The sequence below is a fragment of the Corythoichthys intestinalis genome, chromosome 9 (genome assembly GCF_030265065.1).
Source record: "Corythoichthys intestinalis isolate RoL2023-P3 chromosome 9, ASM3026506v1, whole genome shotgun sequence".
Lineage (NCBI taxonomy): Eukaryota > Metazoa > Chordata > Actinopteri > Syngnathiformes > Syngnathidae > Corythoichthys > Corythoichthys intestinalis.
This window is the reverse complement of record NC_080403.1, coordinates 7,959,044-7,977,701: the sequence shown is the minus strand read 5'-3', so window position 1 is coordinate 7,977,701 and position 18,658 is coordinate 7,959,044. Positions and strand designations below refer to the sequence as shown.

The following is an 18,658-nucleotide window of genomic DNA, read 5'->3' as shown; positions in this document are numbered from 1 at the left end:
GCCATGCTGCCAAGTCGGGAAGGAAGGAGCAATAAGTCCAGAGCCATGTAGCTTGACTCGCTCAACTGAAACCCCGTCTCGTTCACGCCTGCCCACCGAGTTTGATGAGCCAATGACATATAAAATTATTTTATTCCGTACAAGGGGGACAAGAGTGCAAGAATAAAATAAATAAAAAGTGAAATAAATGTTAAAAATAAATGAATGTTGAAATAAATAATGAAATAAATAAAACAAGATAATAAATATTAAAATAAATACATAAAAATTGAAATAAATATTAAAATAAAAAAAAACTTTAACCACATAAATATTGAAATAAATGAATGAATATTAAAATAAATGAAAATACTGAAATTGAAACATTTTAATGACACATTTAACAATTTATATAAATGTGTGTTTATTTAATTTTTGCACTCCTGGTCCTCCACACTAAATACGTAAAAATGTTTCTTGTTTTCTAAAGGTAAAAGCTTGTTGAATCTTTTTTTGTTTCTTTTGACTAAAAAAGTTAACCAGTTTGGCTTAATTGGGGACGAAAGAAATCTCAGAATATATTCTGTTAGTCTTTAAACAATTAATCCATTATTTCAACTGTTGAAATGCCAATTATTCGTTGTACTTCTTGCATACAGCATGGGAGATTACCTCAAACTCTTCAGAAAAGCCTTGTAGGTTGTTCTTGTAGAGTTCCATGATGTGTTTGACAAACTGCTTGACAGGAATGGCCTCCATATCATCTGCGAGGAGAGTAAAAAACGTAGGCGAAATACATTTATATTCATGAAGAAAAAGAAAAATGTTCATTAGTTTCTTTTTCCCCTACCATAATGATTGCAAACAGTAAAAAGCACAAGAAATTGGGAAGAATTGCTAGAGTGGGTGTGACAAATTTCTGATATTTTGAGCGTTTATGGTGGTAGCATCTGCCCCAGTGGTCCTATCATCTTGAGGTCACACACGAGGGATCTTTGATAAGGCTGGTGGAGCAGCCCCATAGGGAAAATAGAGCCAGGGTCCCAGCTGTCATGGCTACGGATGCTGACTAATGTTTAAACGAACAAATCATTGCAGCTGAGACCTACACGGACCAACCTGGCCACGTCATAAAAGGGGATTCTGCTCAGATAATCGGCACATTTATCAAAATGTCGTTTTTAAGCCAATAAGATTATTATGGTGAAAGTATTAAAGAGCTACAACTTGGATGAAATAAGGCATATAAGCGCTTCGTGATCGTTTTATAAACAATTAAAATACATTTCCATTACTTATAAGATTTAGAACCCAATCAGGTCAAACTCTGTGTGTGGATTTCCCTCTCCCTGAACTTAGTCAACTCAATTCCAGCGCCTGTTTAGTTATTCTGACAATATTATAGGCAATGGGAACATTACAATGAAAATAAAAGGAAGAAAGGAGGCGACAAGCAATGAAAGCGGAATTTTAATGCAGAGTTGATGGTGACATCAGCAGCGCTTTGTGACTACGATATCGCCGTCTTCAAATGTCACAGAGCTTTGTGACAGAGAAACTTAAGCCTGATATCAACTAGCACCCAGCCAGTACTTGGCTGCCGGGAACATTAAAAGAGAGAAGGGGGGAAAAAAATAAAAAAGTCAGCCAGCTTCAGTGCTCTGCTGCAAAGGGGCTCCCAGAGTCATTTCACATGTAAATGAACTTAAATTGTGCAAATACGCACATCAATGTAATGGGGAGAAAACCATTTGAGAAATGTTTATGGTGATTTGAGTATATCTCCTGAATCAGTAATATTATTTTGAATTAATTTCCCACCTTAATAATGCAACATACTCACATTACCCACATTATCAACATATCAAGTAGTGTTAAAATAGTATGTTTTGCGGAAAAAAAAAAAAACAAAAAAACATGCTGTTTACCTGGTATCGGGATAAAGGGGATGCTTTCATTGGCCACCACCCGGGGAGAGCTGCTTTCATCAATATAGAAGTGAGCTGTCTGGAAAAACCTCCTGCAGGGACAAATGCACAGATGTTGAGTGAGATGCCATAAACAACATGAGCATCTATATACTGTTTTTTATGACACATAAATGCACCATGCTGAACATGACAATTCTGCTAGTCAGACTACATGTGACATGAATAGCTCTCAACATCCTGTGTTCAGAGGCAAAACATGCCACATTCAAAGCCTCCACTATGCTTGGAAAGCAAGAAAATAGGAGCATATTGTAATAAAGTGTGCACGTGTTGAAAACAGCCATCCTGCAAAAAAGAATATTTAATATTAGAGTTTGCAAGCTCATCCATTTTGATAACATACATCCAGTTTTCCAAAGCGTCTCATAAAAACATGATAAATGTGTTAATTAAATTTGGAAAGTCACTAAATTAATCTCCTGCAATTGTGCTCGCTTCCAAAACGTTCTGCACAATGGATAGAAATGTATGAATGGTGAAGGAGGAGTAAAAACAATTATAATTTATGGAAACCCTCTTAAGAAAAATTGAGACGTCCTTATCAAACATCATTACATCTATCTAATTGAGACATAGACATTTACACATTTTTAAACATACAAATAACCAAACTCTAAAAAGTTGCCAGAGGTGACCCTACCTGTACTTGCAGAGAAAAGTGCAGATGCTAGTCATTCTTTCAGATGGACAGACAACCAAAACAAAAAAAGCTGGAGTGAATGACAAAGGTATGGAAAAAAGGGGGATAGGGTGATGGAATGGTAAGGGGAGGGTGGGCTAACTGAGCCTCCCTGGCTTGCGTCACAGCCTCCAAATTCCAATCAATCTCCCGGTGAGCGCAGATGTGTTGCGGCTAACAAAGCTGCGAGGTCCAGACATCCTCTACACCTTGCCTCCCAACAGCTTGTTTTGAGGGAGTAAAAACCGAGATGAATGTAGCTTTACTGAAAGGATGACAGTTGGGAAAAAAATGGAGCGAGGCATCAACACGGACACGCCGAGATGCTGGGACCGCACAGGATCTGTTCTGGCCTCGAACATCTGTGAGCTTTCAACAAACAGCTCAAGCCTCTGAGGCGTCCAGATGTGTGCTGCAATTAAGTCCAATGGAGTTCCGCTCGTGACCTTAACTTTGACAAGCAAGGAGGAGCAAACTTCAAACAAATATTCCCCCAGACACACTGATTACATTTTTTTCCCACTAAAATGTTCATGTATAAATTAAGAGGAATTGCGATATTATGTTGATAATGAGCATGAAAAGCTAATGAGCAAGAGGCTTAGATGGCTGCACCAGTCAGTTGATGTGGCACAGAAAGAGTAAATCGTGCGAATGGTTTGATTTCATCTTTCATCATGCCCACTTCCCCCCAGGGAGCTGACATTGTCTGAACTATAAGAGTTGTCATAACAACCGCTGGGATGGCCAGCTTGGCTCGGCAAGCCTGCCCCTGTTCTTGCATCAAAGTCTTTTGCCACCAAAATCTGGGACCAGTTTCAGCACCGTTATGGAAATTGTTCAGTGGGAAACTCAATTTTGCTTTATTGTCTCACTCCAGCTGACATCAGGGAAAGTAGAAATGCATGCTCATAGACATAATAGATTCCAAACAATTTTTATGACTAGTGCTTTACTCGTTCCTGTCATGATTCTTTTTTTATTATTATTTTAAAATTTTCAATATCAGTTTGTGGATCTGCAGACCATTCATAGGCACTTTAAAGTGCAGCAAAAAGCATGTTTATTTCATATTTCAAGTGGTATTTTATGCTCTGTATGAAATGGACCGCTTGGATGTGTGTGGAAGTGATTTATTTATTAAGCGTTTTAGTATTTAAATTTTTGGAATCCCGTGCTATGAAAATGAGTGACTTCCTTCTCCAGTCTCGGGTTGAGGATGAATGTGAATGTGACGTCACCCGGGTCAGCATCTCACAATACAGCATTGCTTAATACGCAGCATTGCTTGCGTATTAATTTGTTTATTTTTCGCATCACGCCTGCCAAATGTGCTGCAGGGTTTTGTTGCTGCACCAGGGAGAGGCATGTGAGCCTTTTTGGGTTCCAAAAAGTTCCCATTCTCCCCGAGATTGGCCAAAACATGTCCGACAACTGTGGTGAGTAGACATCGTGTTTTGTATTATGTCAAATACTGGGATCATGGCACACGTTTTAATACTGAGGTGGTTTGCATTTTGTGGCTGACAATGCTCCTTGTCCACCAAGAATGCCACTCAGCCAACGACCGGCGGCTTGTCACACAACCCCCTCGGTCCTCTTCGCGTGCCCGCCGGGAGAGCGCTATACTTGGCTTATGCGCGTGCGGTTCTCCATAAAGTACATACTTCGAGCTGCCCTCTTCGTGTGCCCGGCAATAGACCACTGTCTTGGGGTTGGACTCGGGCAGCTACGTGCTCCTCCGATGTCAGCCGGTTTGTCTTGCGGTCATTCGCCAACTGCTTCCCCGGCAAACGAGCTCTCCTGCCCACAGCAGAGGACCGACGAGCTGTAACTTGCTCGCCGCCGAGGGGGTTGCCAATCCATGACGACAATCGACAAATTCGCCGCCGCGTTACATGACCGGGGTAGTCTTGTTTTTCGCTTCGAAAGGCAAGAATAAGGCGCTTTGCCAAATTGTTGTATATAGTCGAATCATCTCAAAATGAGATTCTAATTCACATAATAATGCTATTAAAGATTTTATTTTATGCTGTCACAGGCACTTTAAGCGCCACAGTGGTTGGAAGACATGGTGTTCCCTCGATTTCAGTTGTAATGAGAGTGTTTATCTAACCTAATTCCTTTCTTAATCAAATAAGATAATACTATGTGAAATTAGGGCTGTTCGATTAATAGATTTTGAACCGAAACCGACTTTTCTGGTAAAACCACAGACACTCGAAGGCGAAGGACGCATTCTGCGTCCTTTATGGTATACTGGGGACGGGTTTCAATAAGCTTCGGCTTCTCCCGTCAGCCCTTTTCTTTTCGGGTTGAATTAATTGTAAACACATATAAATGCTGTTTTGGATTGTCATGCCTGAAGGGAAAATAAATGAATAAATAAATAAATAAATAAAATAAATAAGTAAAAAAAACGATGGTTAAAAACAATGAAATCGGAATGTTCGATTTTCAGAACTGCACCATTTTGGTTTACCTAAGCCACCGTAAGTTTCCCATGCATTTCCACTTCCTCCAACAAGAGCGCGCCGTCTTAACAAAAACAACAACAGCTAGGGCTACTGGCAATTTTGCTACTTTTGCCCAACCAACTTTGGACACAAATTGCATAACGCCATGAGTAAGTGTATTATCTCATGAACTTAAAGTGCCTGTGACATGATAAACAAAATCTTAAAATACATTATTAATGGAATTAAAATCATATTTTGAGACGATTCGACTATATACAGCTACAACAATTTGGCAAAGCGCAGTTGACAAGAAATGAATAACTCCTCCTGTCATTATAGCGCTCTGGCGCCTCCATCTAAATGATGATGTCTGCGGAGTAGTGATTTCAGCCGATTTACAATTCAGCCCAATGGAGGAGAAAGCATTTTTCAGCGATTCTGGTTCAAATGTGGATCTTTTGAGTGACATTGTCGATACAGAGGAAGCCTGTGGCATACAGCCATGTATGTCGTATTCGGAAGAGGAGGAAGATTCAGAATGAAAACAAAAACGAGGATGATGACAAGAGCATTCTGTAAACTGTCATAATTGTCTTTTCTCTCTACTCCAATATTTCTACAGGATATTCTTTGTATCTAAATATTTTTCCCCGATAGCTAAAAACATTATATGGTCATAACAAATAACAGTCTTGTGCTAAAAGGAATATGAAAGATTAGAAATGAATTTATTCAGTGTGACAGGGCTAAATTACAGCATAATGGTAAAAACTGCCGATTTCCTAAACACCCCGAACGGTATTTTATGCCACCGGAGTTAGTGCGACTCTTGTCGTTACCCTCAGACGGAGAAAAGAGTGTAAACAAAAGAGGAAGTGTAAGAGCTAGGCTACATGCTAATCAGAACCGAGCGGCTCTTCTAAGTCTTTTCCTCGCTTTTCAAACACCAAAATCACATAAAACTACCCAACTTATGTCACACAGGGTGGCGGGGGTGATTGTCTTGACCGATCGCCCAGCCCTCGGCAGCGAGCAAGTTTCGGCTCATCGTTCGCCTGCTGCGGCCACGGTAGGCAGGCAGTGCTCGTCCCCGTGGACGCAGCAGGGGAGTGAACGCCGAAAATAGCGCATTCTCGGTGAATTGGCCGATGTCGGAGTGCGTGGATGCCCAAGCCCAAGCCAAGGATAGCTCTCTCGGTGGGCACACAAAAAGGGGCCGAGAGGGGTGGAAGTCTCTACACCAGTGGTCCCCAAACTACGGCCCGCGGGCCGTATCCGGCCCGCCTCCACATTTGGTCCGGCCTCCTGAACCCCCCCCCAAATAGTGTTATCTATTTCCTGGCTTTTTTTCTGTGAAGAACCCAAACAGGGTTATTTGGTTATTATCGATTTAATTAATAGTGTTATTATTAGTCATTATTATATGATATTATATCATATTATATTATGTTATTATTTTTATTTTATTTTGTTGCGTGAAGAATCCAGAAAGGGTAATTTAATTGTGGCTTTCTGAAAAACATTACCTTTTTACATTTAGGCACTGCTGCAATCGTCACACTGTTTCTGTTACAAACTGACCCGGCCCCTCATCAGAGAAGGGAAAGTCATGTGGCCCTCACAGGAAAAAGTTTGGGGACCCCTGCTCTACACAATCGAGAACCACAGACGAGAGCGAGGGGCTGCCCAAGCATGGGCGCTCATCAGCCGGCGACCACGGTGTGCAACAAGCCGCCGATTGTCGGCCGAGGGACCTTCTCTGTGGACAGGGAGCATTGTCACCCACAAAATGCAAGCCACCTCCTTATTAAAACGTGTGCCATGATCCCAGTATTTGTCATAATGTAAAACATGCAGCTTACTCACTTCCTCGTACGTCCAGTGTTCCCACGGTTGTCGGACTTGTTTTGCCCATTCTTCGCGGTGAACAGGATCTTTCGGAAAACCCAAAAAGGCTCACACGCCTCTCCCTGGTGCAGCAACAAAAGCCTGCAGCACATTGGGCTGGCGTGATGCGAAAAATAAACGAATTAATACGCAAACTCAGCTAAATCTGCAGTCCTTCTGCATACAATAGTATGGTTTATAGTGAAGAGGATCTATTCCACTGACATCACATTTGCCTTCATCCTCAATCCAGACTCTGGCCACAAGTAACTCATTTTCATGGCGCGGGATTAAAAAAATAAATATCATAAAATAAATATATCGATCGCTTCAACACACGTACAAGCAATCCATTTCATTCAGGAGCATAAAATACTGTGTGAAATACGAAATAAACATGCTTTTTGCTGTCATAAGCACGTTAAAGTATGAAAGCAAGGGTGTAGGTTTGTATCCACCAACTCTTTAATTGGGCAAAAGTCATTTTGATGGCCAAATGAAGCAATAGAATAATTATGAGAATACTTGATTAAAATACGACAGATAAAATAATAATGCATAAACTTTGGGGAATAAATAAATATGCATGAGGCCAGCTGAGGAAATGGCCAGTAGTGCTATTTGTAACTCATTAACTATCCCACATGTGCCAGTGGCTTGGCCTGTGTAATTACTAGAACTTCAATTGCAAGGCAGGAAATTAGCCGAGCAGATGAACACAGCTGGGACCGCTGTTGGTACTGCGGCGGCCTTCAGGTCTCCTGCCTCAAGCCTTGCATGGTGATAGCCTTCATCGTGCAGCAAGAAGGCGCACAAAGGAATCATCATGTAAGTAAAGGCACTAATCATGGATAGCTTTCAACCAGAAAGGTTAAGAGGAAAAAAATCAAGAAATACAGCCTATGTGTTGCTGGGCTGGCAGAGTGTGATCACTTCCCTCCAAATGCTGAGAGAAAATAATGGATGACTCCCAGGAGGGAAAGAAGTCTGTTATTCAAAATGGCCCTTCATTGTGCACAAGTCTCACCTCCAGTAGACCATTACGATGAGCAGCATGATGAGGCAGAGCAGTGTCAGGGCAGACACCACCACCAAGGGGACAATCCACACCATCCTGCCCATGCTGGGGTGAGGTGTTCGTGTCACGTTGGGCAATGTGGTCTTTTCTGGAACAAGAAGTAAATATGAATTCAATATTGCCAAAGTGTGTCTTACAAAGCAAAATTTGCACCATCGTACTATGAGATAAAGGGGATTAGAATAAGGGATGTTTAAATGGTCTCCTGTTGTGGCAGTTTACAATACTTCCTCTTCAGCATTTTCTGAGTGTTGCGGTGTATAAAACAATATATTTTTGTTTCTTTTGGCAATGCCATTGTATTTCTGGATTTTTTGGGTTACTTTTTGCCTTTAAAAATGTAATATACTGTATATTTTCTATAAATTAAAAACCTAATCTTTTTCACCCGATTCTGTTCCTTGAAAAAATGAGCCGATCGGCCCGGTTTTCGATCAGGTGATTGGACTGAGGACATCCCTATACAGAATTATACGAATAGACTTATAGTTTTAAATCTGCAAAGACTGAAACATTTTTTTTCTTTTTTAATTTTATTGTATTTTTTTTTTTTTTTTAGAAACTACACATTTTATTCCCAAATAAAATGTTTTCACTAATTTAATGTATAACATGTTTCATTATAGTATACAGGGTCACCACGAGTAGACCTCGAACCTTCTCCTCAATAGCGCAGAAAGATTCCAGTGAAATACATTAATTAGTTTGTAAAGCTGCATACTATTCAAACCATGTAAGCGTTCTTATACTAGCGTTCTCTCAAAGCAATCTCTTAAAAATAGCCCCAAAGGAAAACCTTGAGGCACAACACCTCTGGCAGGCGTCTGCCCTCAGGCTTCTGTGCCATTTGGAACCACAAGCCTACAGTGCAGTTTAATCTTTGACTGAGATAGGTCTTGAATGAAGATATTTGTTATGCTAAACCACTTTGTGAAGCCACCAAGCATTGTGGCCTTTCAGCCCATATTGGTGCAGGGATTATTTGACTGTGGATAATGAGTTTCTTATCAGCTTCATCCAACATTTTCACAAGGTCTTTAGCTTTTATTTTGAGTTTGAGTTTCACATTTCGGACAAACACACGTTCATCTCTGAGACACAGAGCTCATCACCTTCTTGAGCGGATGGCTGGACCTGGCACCCGTGTTGTTTTCATCAAAAATGACGATAATGATATTATTGGGTCGACAAACATTTTTTTCATGACGATGACGTCACGATGATGACGAGCCCTTTACTTGGGAGACTAGAACATAACGAGACAAATGATTTTCGTCTGACGGGACGACAACGAGATGAAAATGCGACATACCGTAAGTTTTGTCATAAGTTCACAATGCGTGACATTTTCATATTGTACGTGGAGTACGTCAGCTTACATCGTAGCAGTGTTTGGGTCGTCTCACTCATGTGAGATGAGCTGCACCTCTCCCTTCCTATCCTCATGGGACTTTAGGATGTGTCTAATGCTAAGCTACGCTCCATCTTGTTTATTTGGAAATACAGTAAGATTTCTTTTCTTATCTTGGCACGAGAGAATATGCATATGCCTTTTAAAGTTCTGTGCTGACTGATCATCAGACGTTAAATGTAACTCCTAGCATTAGCATTAGCTTCAGAATAGCAAGCATCCTCTTAAAACAATGCCTAGTCTAAGTCAGAGCCACTTTGTTTTTGTGGTCTTTAAATCTAGAGGAGCGCCAGTTGGCGAAATGGCGTTTAGCTAATAGCCAACTTCAGCTGTTTTGTTTGGTAAATTAGCAATTACTGGAAAATACTGATTGCTTGCAACTTCTGGCTAGACTCGGAGAATAGCAAAAAAAAAAAAAAAATCTCAGATTTCCCAGTGTTAAAGGCTGGGACATAATTTTACATACAGTTTGTGGCTTTCAGGTGTGTTTAACTGAAAAACATGAAGTTGCCCTCGTAGACGCTACAATATGTGCTCGTCTGTTCATGTTCATTCAAAATTGTTGGAAACCTTTATTTATTTTTGGACTAAAACTTTTGAATTTTCCAGACAAAAAAATTTGGATTAACTGTCGACTAAGGGTTGACGCTCCAAGAATATGACAAATTTCAAATTTGCATGTATACGGTTCCGTCTTCATTCGAACTCAGTCCCAATTCCGTGTGAAAGCTTCCAGAAGCTTCATATTGCCATTGCTGATCCCTTGGGGGAGACAGTCAACCTCTGCTGCCACCTGCTGTTAAAACTGTTGTTGTCCAACATGCCTCTTAGCATTCATTGCAGCGCATTCATTCATTGCATGCTGCTTTTTCTCACAAGGGTTGCGGAGGTGCTGGAGCTTATCCCAGCTAACTACTTGCAGTAGGCGGGGTACACCCAGCCAATCGCAGGCAACCAGTTCATAAACATACAACCATTCACGCACACACTCATACCTACGGACAATTTAAAGTGTTCAATCAGCCCTCCACGCATGTTTTTGGAATGTTTGGATGTCGGAGTTCCCGGAGAAAACCCACACAGGCACGGGGAGAACATGCAAACTCCACACAGGAAGGCCCGGGATTGAACCCCTGAACTCAGAACTGTGAAGCAGGCGTCCTAACCACTCAGCAACCGTGGCGCTCAAAATGCCTATTCTGTGCTAATTATTTCTTCAGTAACTGTTTCAGTTCTTTCATTAATTGCTAGTTAGAGTATTTGGTAACACTAGTTGACAGTGGCGCCATAAGACTCTCAAAATGAGTCAAAATGGATTGGAGGTCTGGTGCCATCGTTGGCAGCCAATGAGTACATGTTGGCTCTGATGGTTGTCCTCAGAAAACCAAGAATTATTTGCAGTGGTTTTGCTGTAAAATGTTTGAGAACCACTGTGTTAGAGAAAGGTAATCTTACCAGTATGGATAGAGAATGGCCAAAGACTCTTTCCATCACTGCTGATCTTTGGTGATAGTGTGGAACTCTGTGGAATCTGCATCACCGTGCTGTCGTTGCGTGGCTCCTGAGTGGTGACTGCATTGATGTCTGTGAGGTTTTCCTGCGGAGGGGTCAGGTGGCTGTGTACCGTGCTTGCAGGGACTGTGCCACCTTGGATCGTGACTTTCTCTTTGGCTGTGGACGGAGGGGTGGGGTGGACAGGCTCTTTGGCCGTGCTGCTGTTGGCTTTTGTTTCCTCATGAGTGGGTTCTGTCTTGCTCTTTTTCTTCTTCTCTGCACCCCTGTCCTCCTGCTCTCCCTCTCCGTCCCCCTCCTCATCTTCCTCTTCCTCGCCTTTGGCCGTAGCCTGGTTGTCCTCTGCAGGAGAGTCAGTCTCCACAGCCTGTGGTGGCACTTGTTCCGTGCTAAGCTTTGCGGGCGGGGTAGATGAGTGAGGTGGGCTCTGGGTGGCTCGAGGAACCTGTGTGGGCCAAACAGAACTGGGCAAAGAGGAGATAACTCCCCCGCTGACACCTAGACCCGCCAAGAAGGTGCTCGTGACCACCGATGCCACCGTTGCCTGGCTGCCACTTGAGGAGGGGCCGAGTCCCGTTGCCATGGAAACAATAGAGAAGTGAATGCCAGAGGATGTCCATGTGGAGGAACCAGAGCTTATGGGAGCCATGTCAGCTGATGAGACTGGAGATACTGTAGGCTGAGAGGCAGAGGAGGTTACCTACGTGGTTGAAATGGCTTGCTGGAAGACACTTGCATTGCCATCTATTGGTCAACTTACCATCCCAGTCTTCACAATACGAGAACCTTCAAATATTCTTGTGGTATTGGCTGGAATACAACAGAAAAGTGAAATGATCACATATGCCATGCCGTTCAATAATAGTACACAAATGCTATAGCTCATTGTAATATAAAAATATAAATAAAGTAATTGAGGAATCCCTTAAATTGTTGATAATTATCAGGTTATATATTAGGTGATGGGGAGGATTGTACCAGAAGGGGGTTGTTAGCAACCCCGCATACCAATACTAATTTGAATACTGTACTCTCTACTCTCTAGATGTAGTGTAGTGTAGCTATAAAAGTAACATCTTCACGGCACCGAATAGCGAATAGAGTCATTTTTAGATACAGACTGACGTCGTCCTCTTTGTGCTCGATTTGTGTTGATTTTTCAACGTACTGTAATAAAAATGGTAAGCTTTTTTTTAATTCTGAACGTAGACATGGGATTCAGCTGCCATTCATTGCAGGGGCTCAACTATTCTAGTTCAGTACATGGCCCACTACCCACCGCAATATCTTATCACCTGTCACAGATAGCAGTGACCCAGCAGTTCTGTAAAATAACTAATATATAAACAATACAGGGGTACCTCGACATACGATCACTTCTACGTAAGATCCTTTCGACATCCGACGTAAATTTTGACTCGTCATTTGTCTCTACATACTGGACTGTCTCAGGAAATTAGAATATTGTGTATTCTAATTTCCTGAGACAGTCCTGTATATATACACAGGACTGTCTCAAAAAATTAGAATATTGTGTATTCTAATTTTCTGAGACAGTCCAGTATGACGACATGCTCGAAATGCGAGGATTTACGACAGCATCACAATTTCAATGTTTTCCTGCAAGATGGACGCACAGCGGATTTTCTTCTCCAAGATGGTTAGTGCAGGTCGTGAAAAATGTGGTGGTGAAATCAAGAAGGAAATGATAGACAAAATATGAGCGTGGTATGCGCGTCAGTGAACTGGCTCGACAATACAGCCACAATATGCCTACGATCTCGAAGATGACTCTCATAATTAATATTATTATTAATGTAATATCGGCAAGGAAGTCGCCAGGTTTGTCAAGTTTTTAATCATTTATTTCAGAACTTGTATAAAACAGTACGGCTACTGTCCGCCATATGCGATGCCAACAACAACAGAAGATTAATGGAGAAAGTAAAAGCTTCCCACTCTAATGCAACTCTCTTACTCTCGCGTCAGTCACACCTTGCATTTAGGAACAGCATGCAAAACACAACCGACACAATAGAACCCGATTCATTACAATATTAATACTATTATATTATTATTCCAATTTGTATTTATAATTAATTCTTTATGTGTAAATTCTATCTGTAACTGGCCCTGCAGTATTTTTAAAAGATTTAGTGTAGGTTTTTGGGCTGTGGAACGAAATAATTGTTTAAAGCGCGAATGCTATTTTTAGACCGCAAGGCTGCGTGACGTTACCATCGTAAACCGGAAGGGGGTCAACGTATAAGCGCGCTCACATACAATCCATGCTAGTACTGTTTGTTTTCTGCCGGTAATCTTTAAAAAAAGAATATGCCGAGTAAACACTGCTGCTATGGAAATTGTAGAAACGATTCTAGACATCACGACATATGACGGATGTTTTCGTCATACGTTTCCTGAAGCCAAAAACTCAGAGGGAAAAAAGGTGAACAATGGATCAACTTGTGCGGAAGTCCAAAAGACCAGTTTAACGCTAGCAAGGTGAAGCCATTCATCTTCATATACAGTAAACATTTTGTAGGGGGCCATGGTCCTACAGATAACAATGCTGATCCATTGCCTCCCACAGCCTGCCCCGAAAAGGTAAGCCATTTTGATATTTTTACTTATTTTTTAGTGTGCGTTTTGCTGTGCTGCTTCTGTCTGACACTGAATGACCTGAAAAAAATTAAAATGGCATCTGACTGTCACTGTTGTTACCTTTTCTACTGTAAAGAAACAGCAAAAGTAAGGGGGAAGTATAAATAATTTAATAGAATCAATATTTGTCATTAATGAAAAAATTAAAAGTGTTGGTTGACTGTCACTGAGTAGCATTTGCGATCACTACACAAAAACAGTGATATAAATTACACCAAAGAACGGTCAGAGACGTAAGACAACCAGAGGATATAATATATAAAAAAGAAAGTGCATATCTTGGTAAAGGATAACTTGTTGAAACAGGCGCATGTCATTTTCAGTGGCGTAAGGCAATGCACACAAGAAAAAGGTGCCGATAAAAAAGCTACCTCTAGATCAGGTTGGCTCTTTTTCCCATCTTTTTCAGCCCTCGACACTCAAGTCATTTCTTTAACTAAACATTTGTATGTTCTTCCACATCTTTACCAGTGACTTTGGCACCAAGGCATCATTTTCGGACAGAATCGGTAGGTTTAGCTCAGTAAACATCTCGTTTGTAAACTACTTAAATGCATCTAGCATGAGGGACAAACGCACTTTCTAACGTCATGAATATTAATGAGCAACGGTGACGTGTTACGTGCGGTACGCTATTATGATGTATTCTTTTGGGAAAATCCCACTCGACATACAACCATTTCGACTTACAAACCAGGTCCTGGAATGAATTAAATTTGCATGCAGAGGTACCACTGTAAACAGTACAATTGCTTGAGTAATCTTAGCGTGTTCAAAAAGTCAAGTTTTAGAATTTCCACCTGGCACTTGCATCCTTCAATTTTTCTGTATGTAGCACTTGCATGAAAAACACCTCTGATTCAAAGAGAGCTTTGACAGTATACTCTCACATTTAAGGGAATTTTAGAAAGACTATAAAAAATATCCACTTTAGCTGCAGATAACTTGCACAGGAGGAAAAAAAATAACACAAACAGGAATATGTGAAAAGTTAACTGCTAGTATTCGGAGGATTACTGTACCTCTAAAGAGGAGCGTTTGGCTGAAGTCGCTGCGCAGGTCATGCTGACATACCGCCTGAACTCTGAACAGGTAGAGGACATCTGGAGACACATTAGTGATGACAGCTTTCTGCAAAAAATAGACAGAAGGTTGATGGTCATATTGGATATGTAATTGAGTAAGTGTGCATTTATTACGCCCACATATCGTATCTGCTGAATTAGTTTGACCTGCACATCAACAACTTGAGAGCCAAATGCACTTTAAAAAGGAAGCTGCTTGTATTTCTTGAAGACAATTCAGATAAAAGGTGTGCAGATATAGAAACTGAGGCTTGAAATGGATATTAAGAGCGTATAATAAGAAGGACTGACAGCCGAGGGGGAACTTGAGAGACTGCTCTCAGTAAAGTGACAGCATTTATGTATCAGCGGCGTGCGGCAACGCTGACAGCGAAATTAAGTGCCTGTGCTATAAATGTACAATCACATGAAATTAATTAAAGCGAGTGGAAGCAAAGGGACAATCCACTGAAATCCCTTTAAAAAAAGAGTCGACAAACAACTCTGAGGTTGTTCAGCAGGCAAAGATCCAGAGAAAGTTCAGAATAAGTTTTTTAAAAAAAATAATAAATTCTTCTTCATATCAAGTAGCTGTGCTCCTCAAAATGAGGACAGCTCCAGTTTATCTAAGTATTCATCACGCTCTGTTCTGCATTCACCCTTTTTCAGGTTTCGGGGGAACTGGCGTCCCATGTGCTTTCTCAACACAAAACTTAATTAGATACATTTCATGCAAGTTATGATATAAGCGAGATGAATTGTTTTGTAGCTACTGTAATCCTACTTGTGCACCGAAAATAATCCAGACTTAGAATATAGTTCATTCATCACAAACTACTGGGAACAAAATGTTTCCCACTCCCTGTGAAAGTGTGTATGAACTTGAAGTTTCTTGTTTTCACTGTAGCTGCACTTTGCAGTGTATAACTGAGATAGGGCAATAGGCACCAGAGAGCAGATAGCAGGCTTTGAAAACAGTGGGCAAGTCAAGGAAAATCTGTGTTGTTTGTGCATAAAAAACACAGTGATGCACCCTCCAAGCAAGCTGGAGGGGGGTGGGGGTCAGTGGGCTTTAAGGAGAGGCACAAACCCACAAACCGAAGACGGCGTGAGCCGAGAGCGGAATATTTAGTGTGTGGAAGAACATGCCTGTAGGTATAAGACCTGTAGGAGAGATTTCTGCAGAGACATTGAATATTGGGAAGACAAAAGAACAATCTGAAATTATTATAATGACTGGGGCAAACATAATAGCTACACTGAGGGCTTGAAATTTTCATAAAAGCATATTCAAAACGATGGATGACAATGCAGTGGATGTGTTTTATTAATTTGACAAAACACTTGAAAAGATTTTTTTTTGTAATTTTTTTTTTTTTTTTTTTTTTTTGGTGCTGAGATTTCATAATAACATATGGCAACATATACTGTAAACATGTTGCTCATTTTAATTAGCACACACGGTTCCTGACGGTTCATGATACACAATACAGTGGATATTAAAAGTCCATACACCTCTGTTCAAACACCATGTTTTTGTTGATAACTGAGATAAGCATTTTAATATCCTTTTTGCTAAATTAATGTGACGTATAATAATAAAAATAATATATTATACAACTTAATTCAGTTTTAACACACATTTTATCTATCCAGACTGCACCTAAATAGTGGCATTTTGACACTATAATTTGACACTGTGCGTGTAATTTTGCATCTATACGTCCCAGGGCAACCAGTAAATTCACTGCTTTTTAATCGTTGGTCATTATTATTCTTGTTGGCGAGAAACCTAGCTATACACTTAAGGCCAGTTGGTGATAATACACCAATGACCTGTTAAAATATCAGCAATATACATTTGTGGAAATGTAAATATTTATTCTGTGACAACACATTTACAGTATGCAAGCCTTTTTATAATGAGTAATGTGACTGTGTTCATAATTAGACAGTCTGGAAAAAAACTAATATTATATGCGAGTTAGCACTCGCTTACCACCATTTGAATTGGCTTTCCTCCCCAAATAAAGCTCAGATGTCCTAGGAGGATTTTCCTAAACTTTTTGAAGGCCACACCATAATTGACAGTGCTCTTCCTCAGCATCAGAAATGACACAGTAAAAACTCAGTAAAGACCAGTGGTGGATGAAGTACTCACTTTTTACTTAAGTAAAAGTACAGATACGGGTGCAAACAATTACTTAAGTAAAAGTACAAAGTACTTGCTTTCAAAAATTTTACAAAAAAGTAAAAGTAGTTTTTTTCCGATGTAAAAATGTAATACTGTATACGTATCATGACGTGTATGTATGTATATATATATATATATATATATATATATATATATGCTCTTACACCCCTATTTAAAATAAACTGCTGTATTTTAAGCCGAAAGGACTGTTGTGTTTGATAGAACAATATGTCTCTATGCTGCCATAGCAGTTTCATGGCACATTAAACCACAAAACTATTTTTAATTTGTCCATTTTACCCTGGAAACCCCTGTTTACAGACACTGCACAACCGCTTTTGTTTCAACCCAGCCATAAAAAGAAGTAATTCTATTTATTATTTGAAATGTCTATCATTTTTAGCTTAGAATCATTAATTGATGTCTAGTATTTAGTTAAAAAAAAAAAAAAAAAAAAACAGACATAAAAAAATTATTCACTCGGATATTTTAAACTTTTAAACAGATTATGTCGCTATGAAAAAATAGTGTCTGTAAATAGGTCACTGATATCTACCACATAACTATCACTTAGTTGTATTTATTTATTTTTTTTTACTGTCGCATTCTCCCCAATATTTTAGATGATAAATAATCGATCCAAACAAAGAAAAATTGAATAAAAAAGTTTAAAAGGGTACTGTTAATATATGAAAAAGAAAATTTCGACAACTCCTTAATGTCTGTGATTTCTACATTGCGACCCTTGTTATATTACAGTATTTCAGCCATAAAATCTCCCCAAAATCCGGCTGTGGCTATTCACAGCTGTGTCTTGACACTCGGTGAGTTTTTGGATCGAAACAAGGTAAGTATGCGATAATATCTCGTTAAAATCATGGTGTCTTTAATTATCTCATGCTCTCACCTCGAGTTAGGGTTTAGGGGTTTAATTTTTTTTTTAAAGTGACATCCTGTTCAAAATTTTTCTTCCCCGAGAAAATTGAGACTTTAGGCTTTCTAATGATGTATCACACATGCATATAGTACAATTTGGAAATTTGGCCAAATTGGGGGTCTCAGAGCGGAACTTCAAGTCGCCTAAGTGTTATCCACCATATGTTATATATTATATCTATATACCTATACATACATACATACATACATACATACATACATACATACATACATACATACATACATACATACACATTCAGAGATGTGAGTCAATAGTCAAAGAAAGAACCAGAATATTCATTGACTGCTTAGTTTTATTTAAAACTTTGCAGAATGGAAAAAACAATTAATAAAATTGACTGCACTAAACAGAAGCTTTTAAAGCTCAAAAACTCTATAATTTAGCTTAATGGCAGATTGCAAGCTACTATCAGGTGCATACTGCCACATACTCTACAAGAGTGAGGTGTTTTTTATTGGTCACCAGTTCACCTGCCTAACCTCGCTTGTACTGGTGTTGCTGCCTCTAGTGCTCTTACGGTGTAGTTGTATGGGGCTTATCGATTGTGCCAGAGGCATGAAAACAAAACTATCAATTCAAAATGAGGAAAAAAAAGATTTCAAATAAAAGTAACATGTAACGTAGGTGACAATTTGAAAAGTAGTGGAGTACAAAGAACCTGCTATAAAATGTAGTGAATCATATTTGTAATCAAGTACAGAGACAGAAAAATGCACTTAAGTACAGTACATTCCACCACTGGTAAAGACAATCATCATCAAGTACAAGTCATAAAGAAATAA

General features: G+C 39.9%; 1 protein-coding gene across 2 annotated transcripts in view; it reads right to left on the bottom strand.

Moving 5' to 3' along the window:
- The window catches only part of ca16b (carbonic anhydrase XVI b), a 312,279-nt gene that overhangs the window by 38,365 nt on the left and 255,256 nt on the right, over positions 1-18,658 (bottom strand). For both annotated transcript variants that reach the window (XM_057845617.1, XM_057845618.1), the window contains 6 exons: positions 14,683-14,791; positions 11,757-11,806; positions 10,940-11,675; positions 8,023-8,161; positions 1,908-1,999; positions 652-743 (listed from right to left, as the gene is read on the bottom strand). In XM_057845617.1, coding sequence (XP_057701600.1) covers positions 652-743; positions 1,908-1,999; positions 8,023-8,161; positions 10,940-11,675; positions 11,757-11,806; positions 14,683-14,791 — 1,218 coding nt within the window. The remainder of the gene's footprint in view (positions 1-651; positions 744-1,907; positions 2,000-8,022; positions 8,162-10,939; positions 11,676-11,756; positions 11,807-14,682; positions 14,792-18,658) is intronic.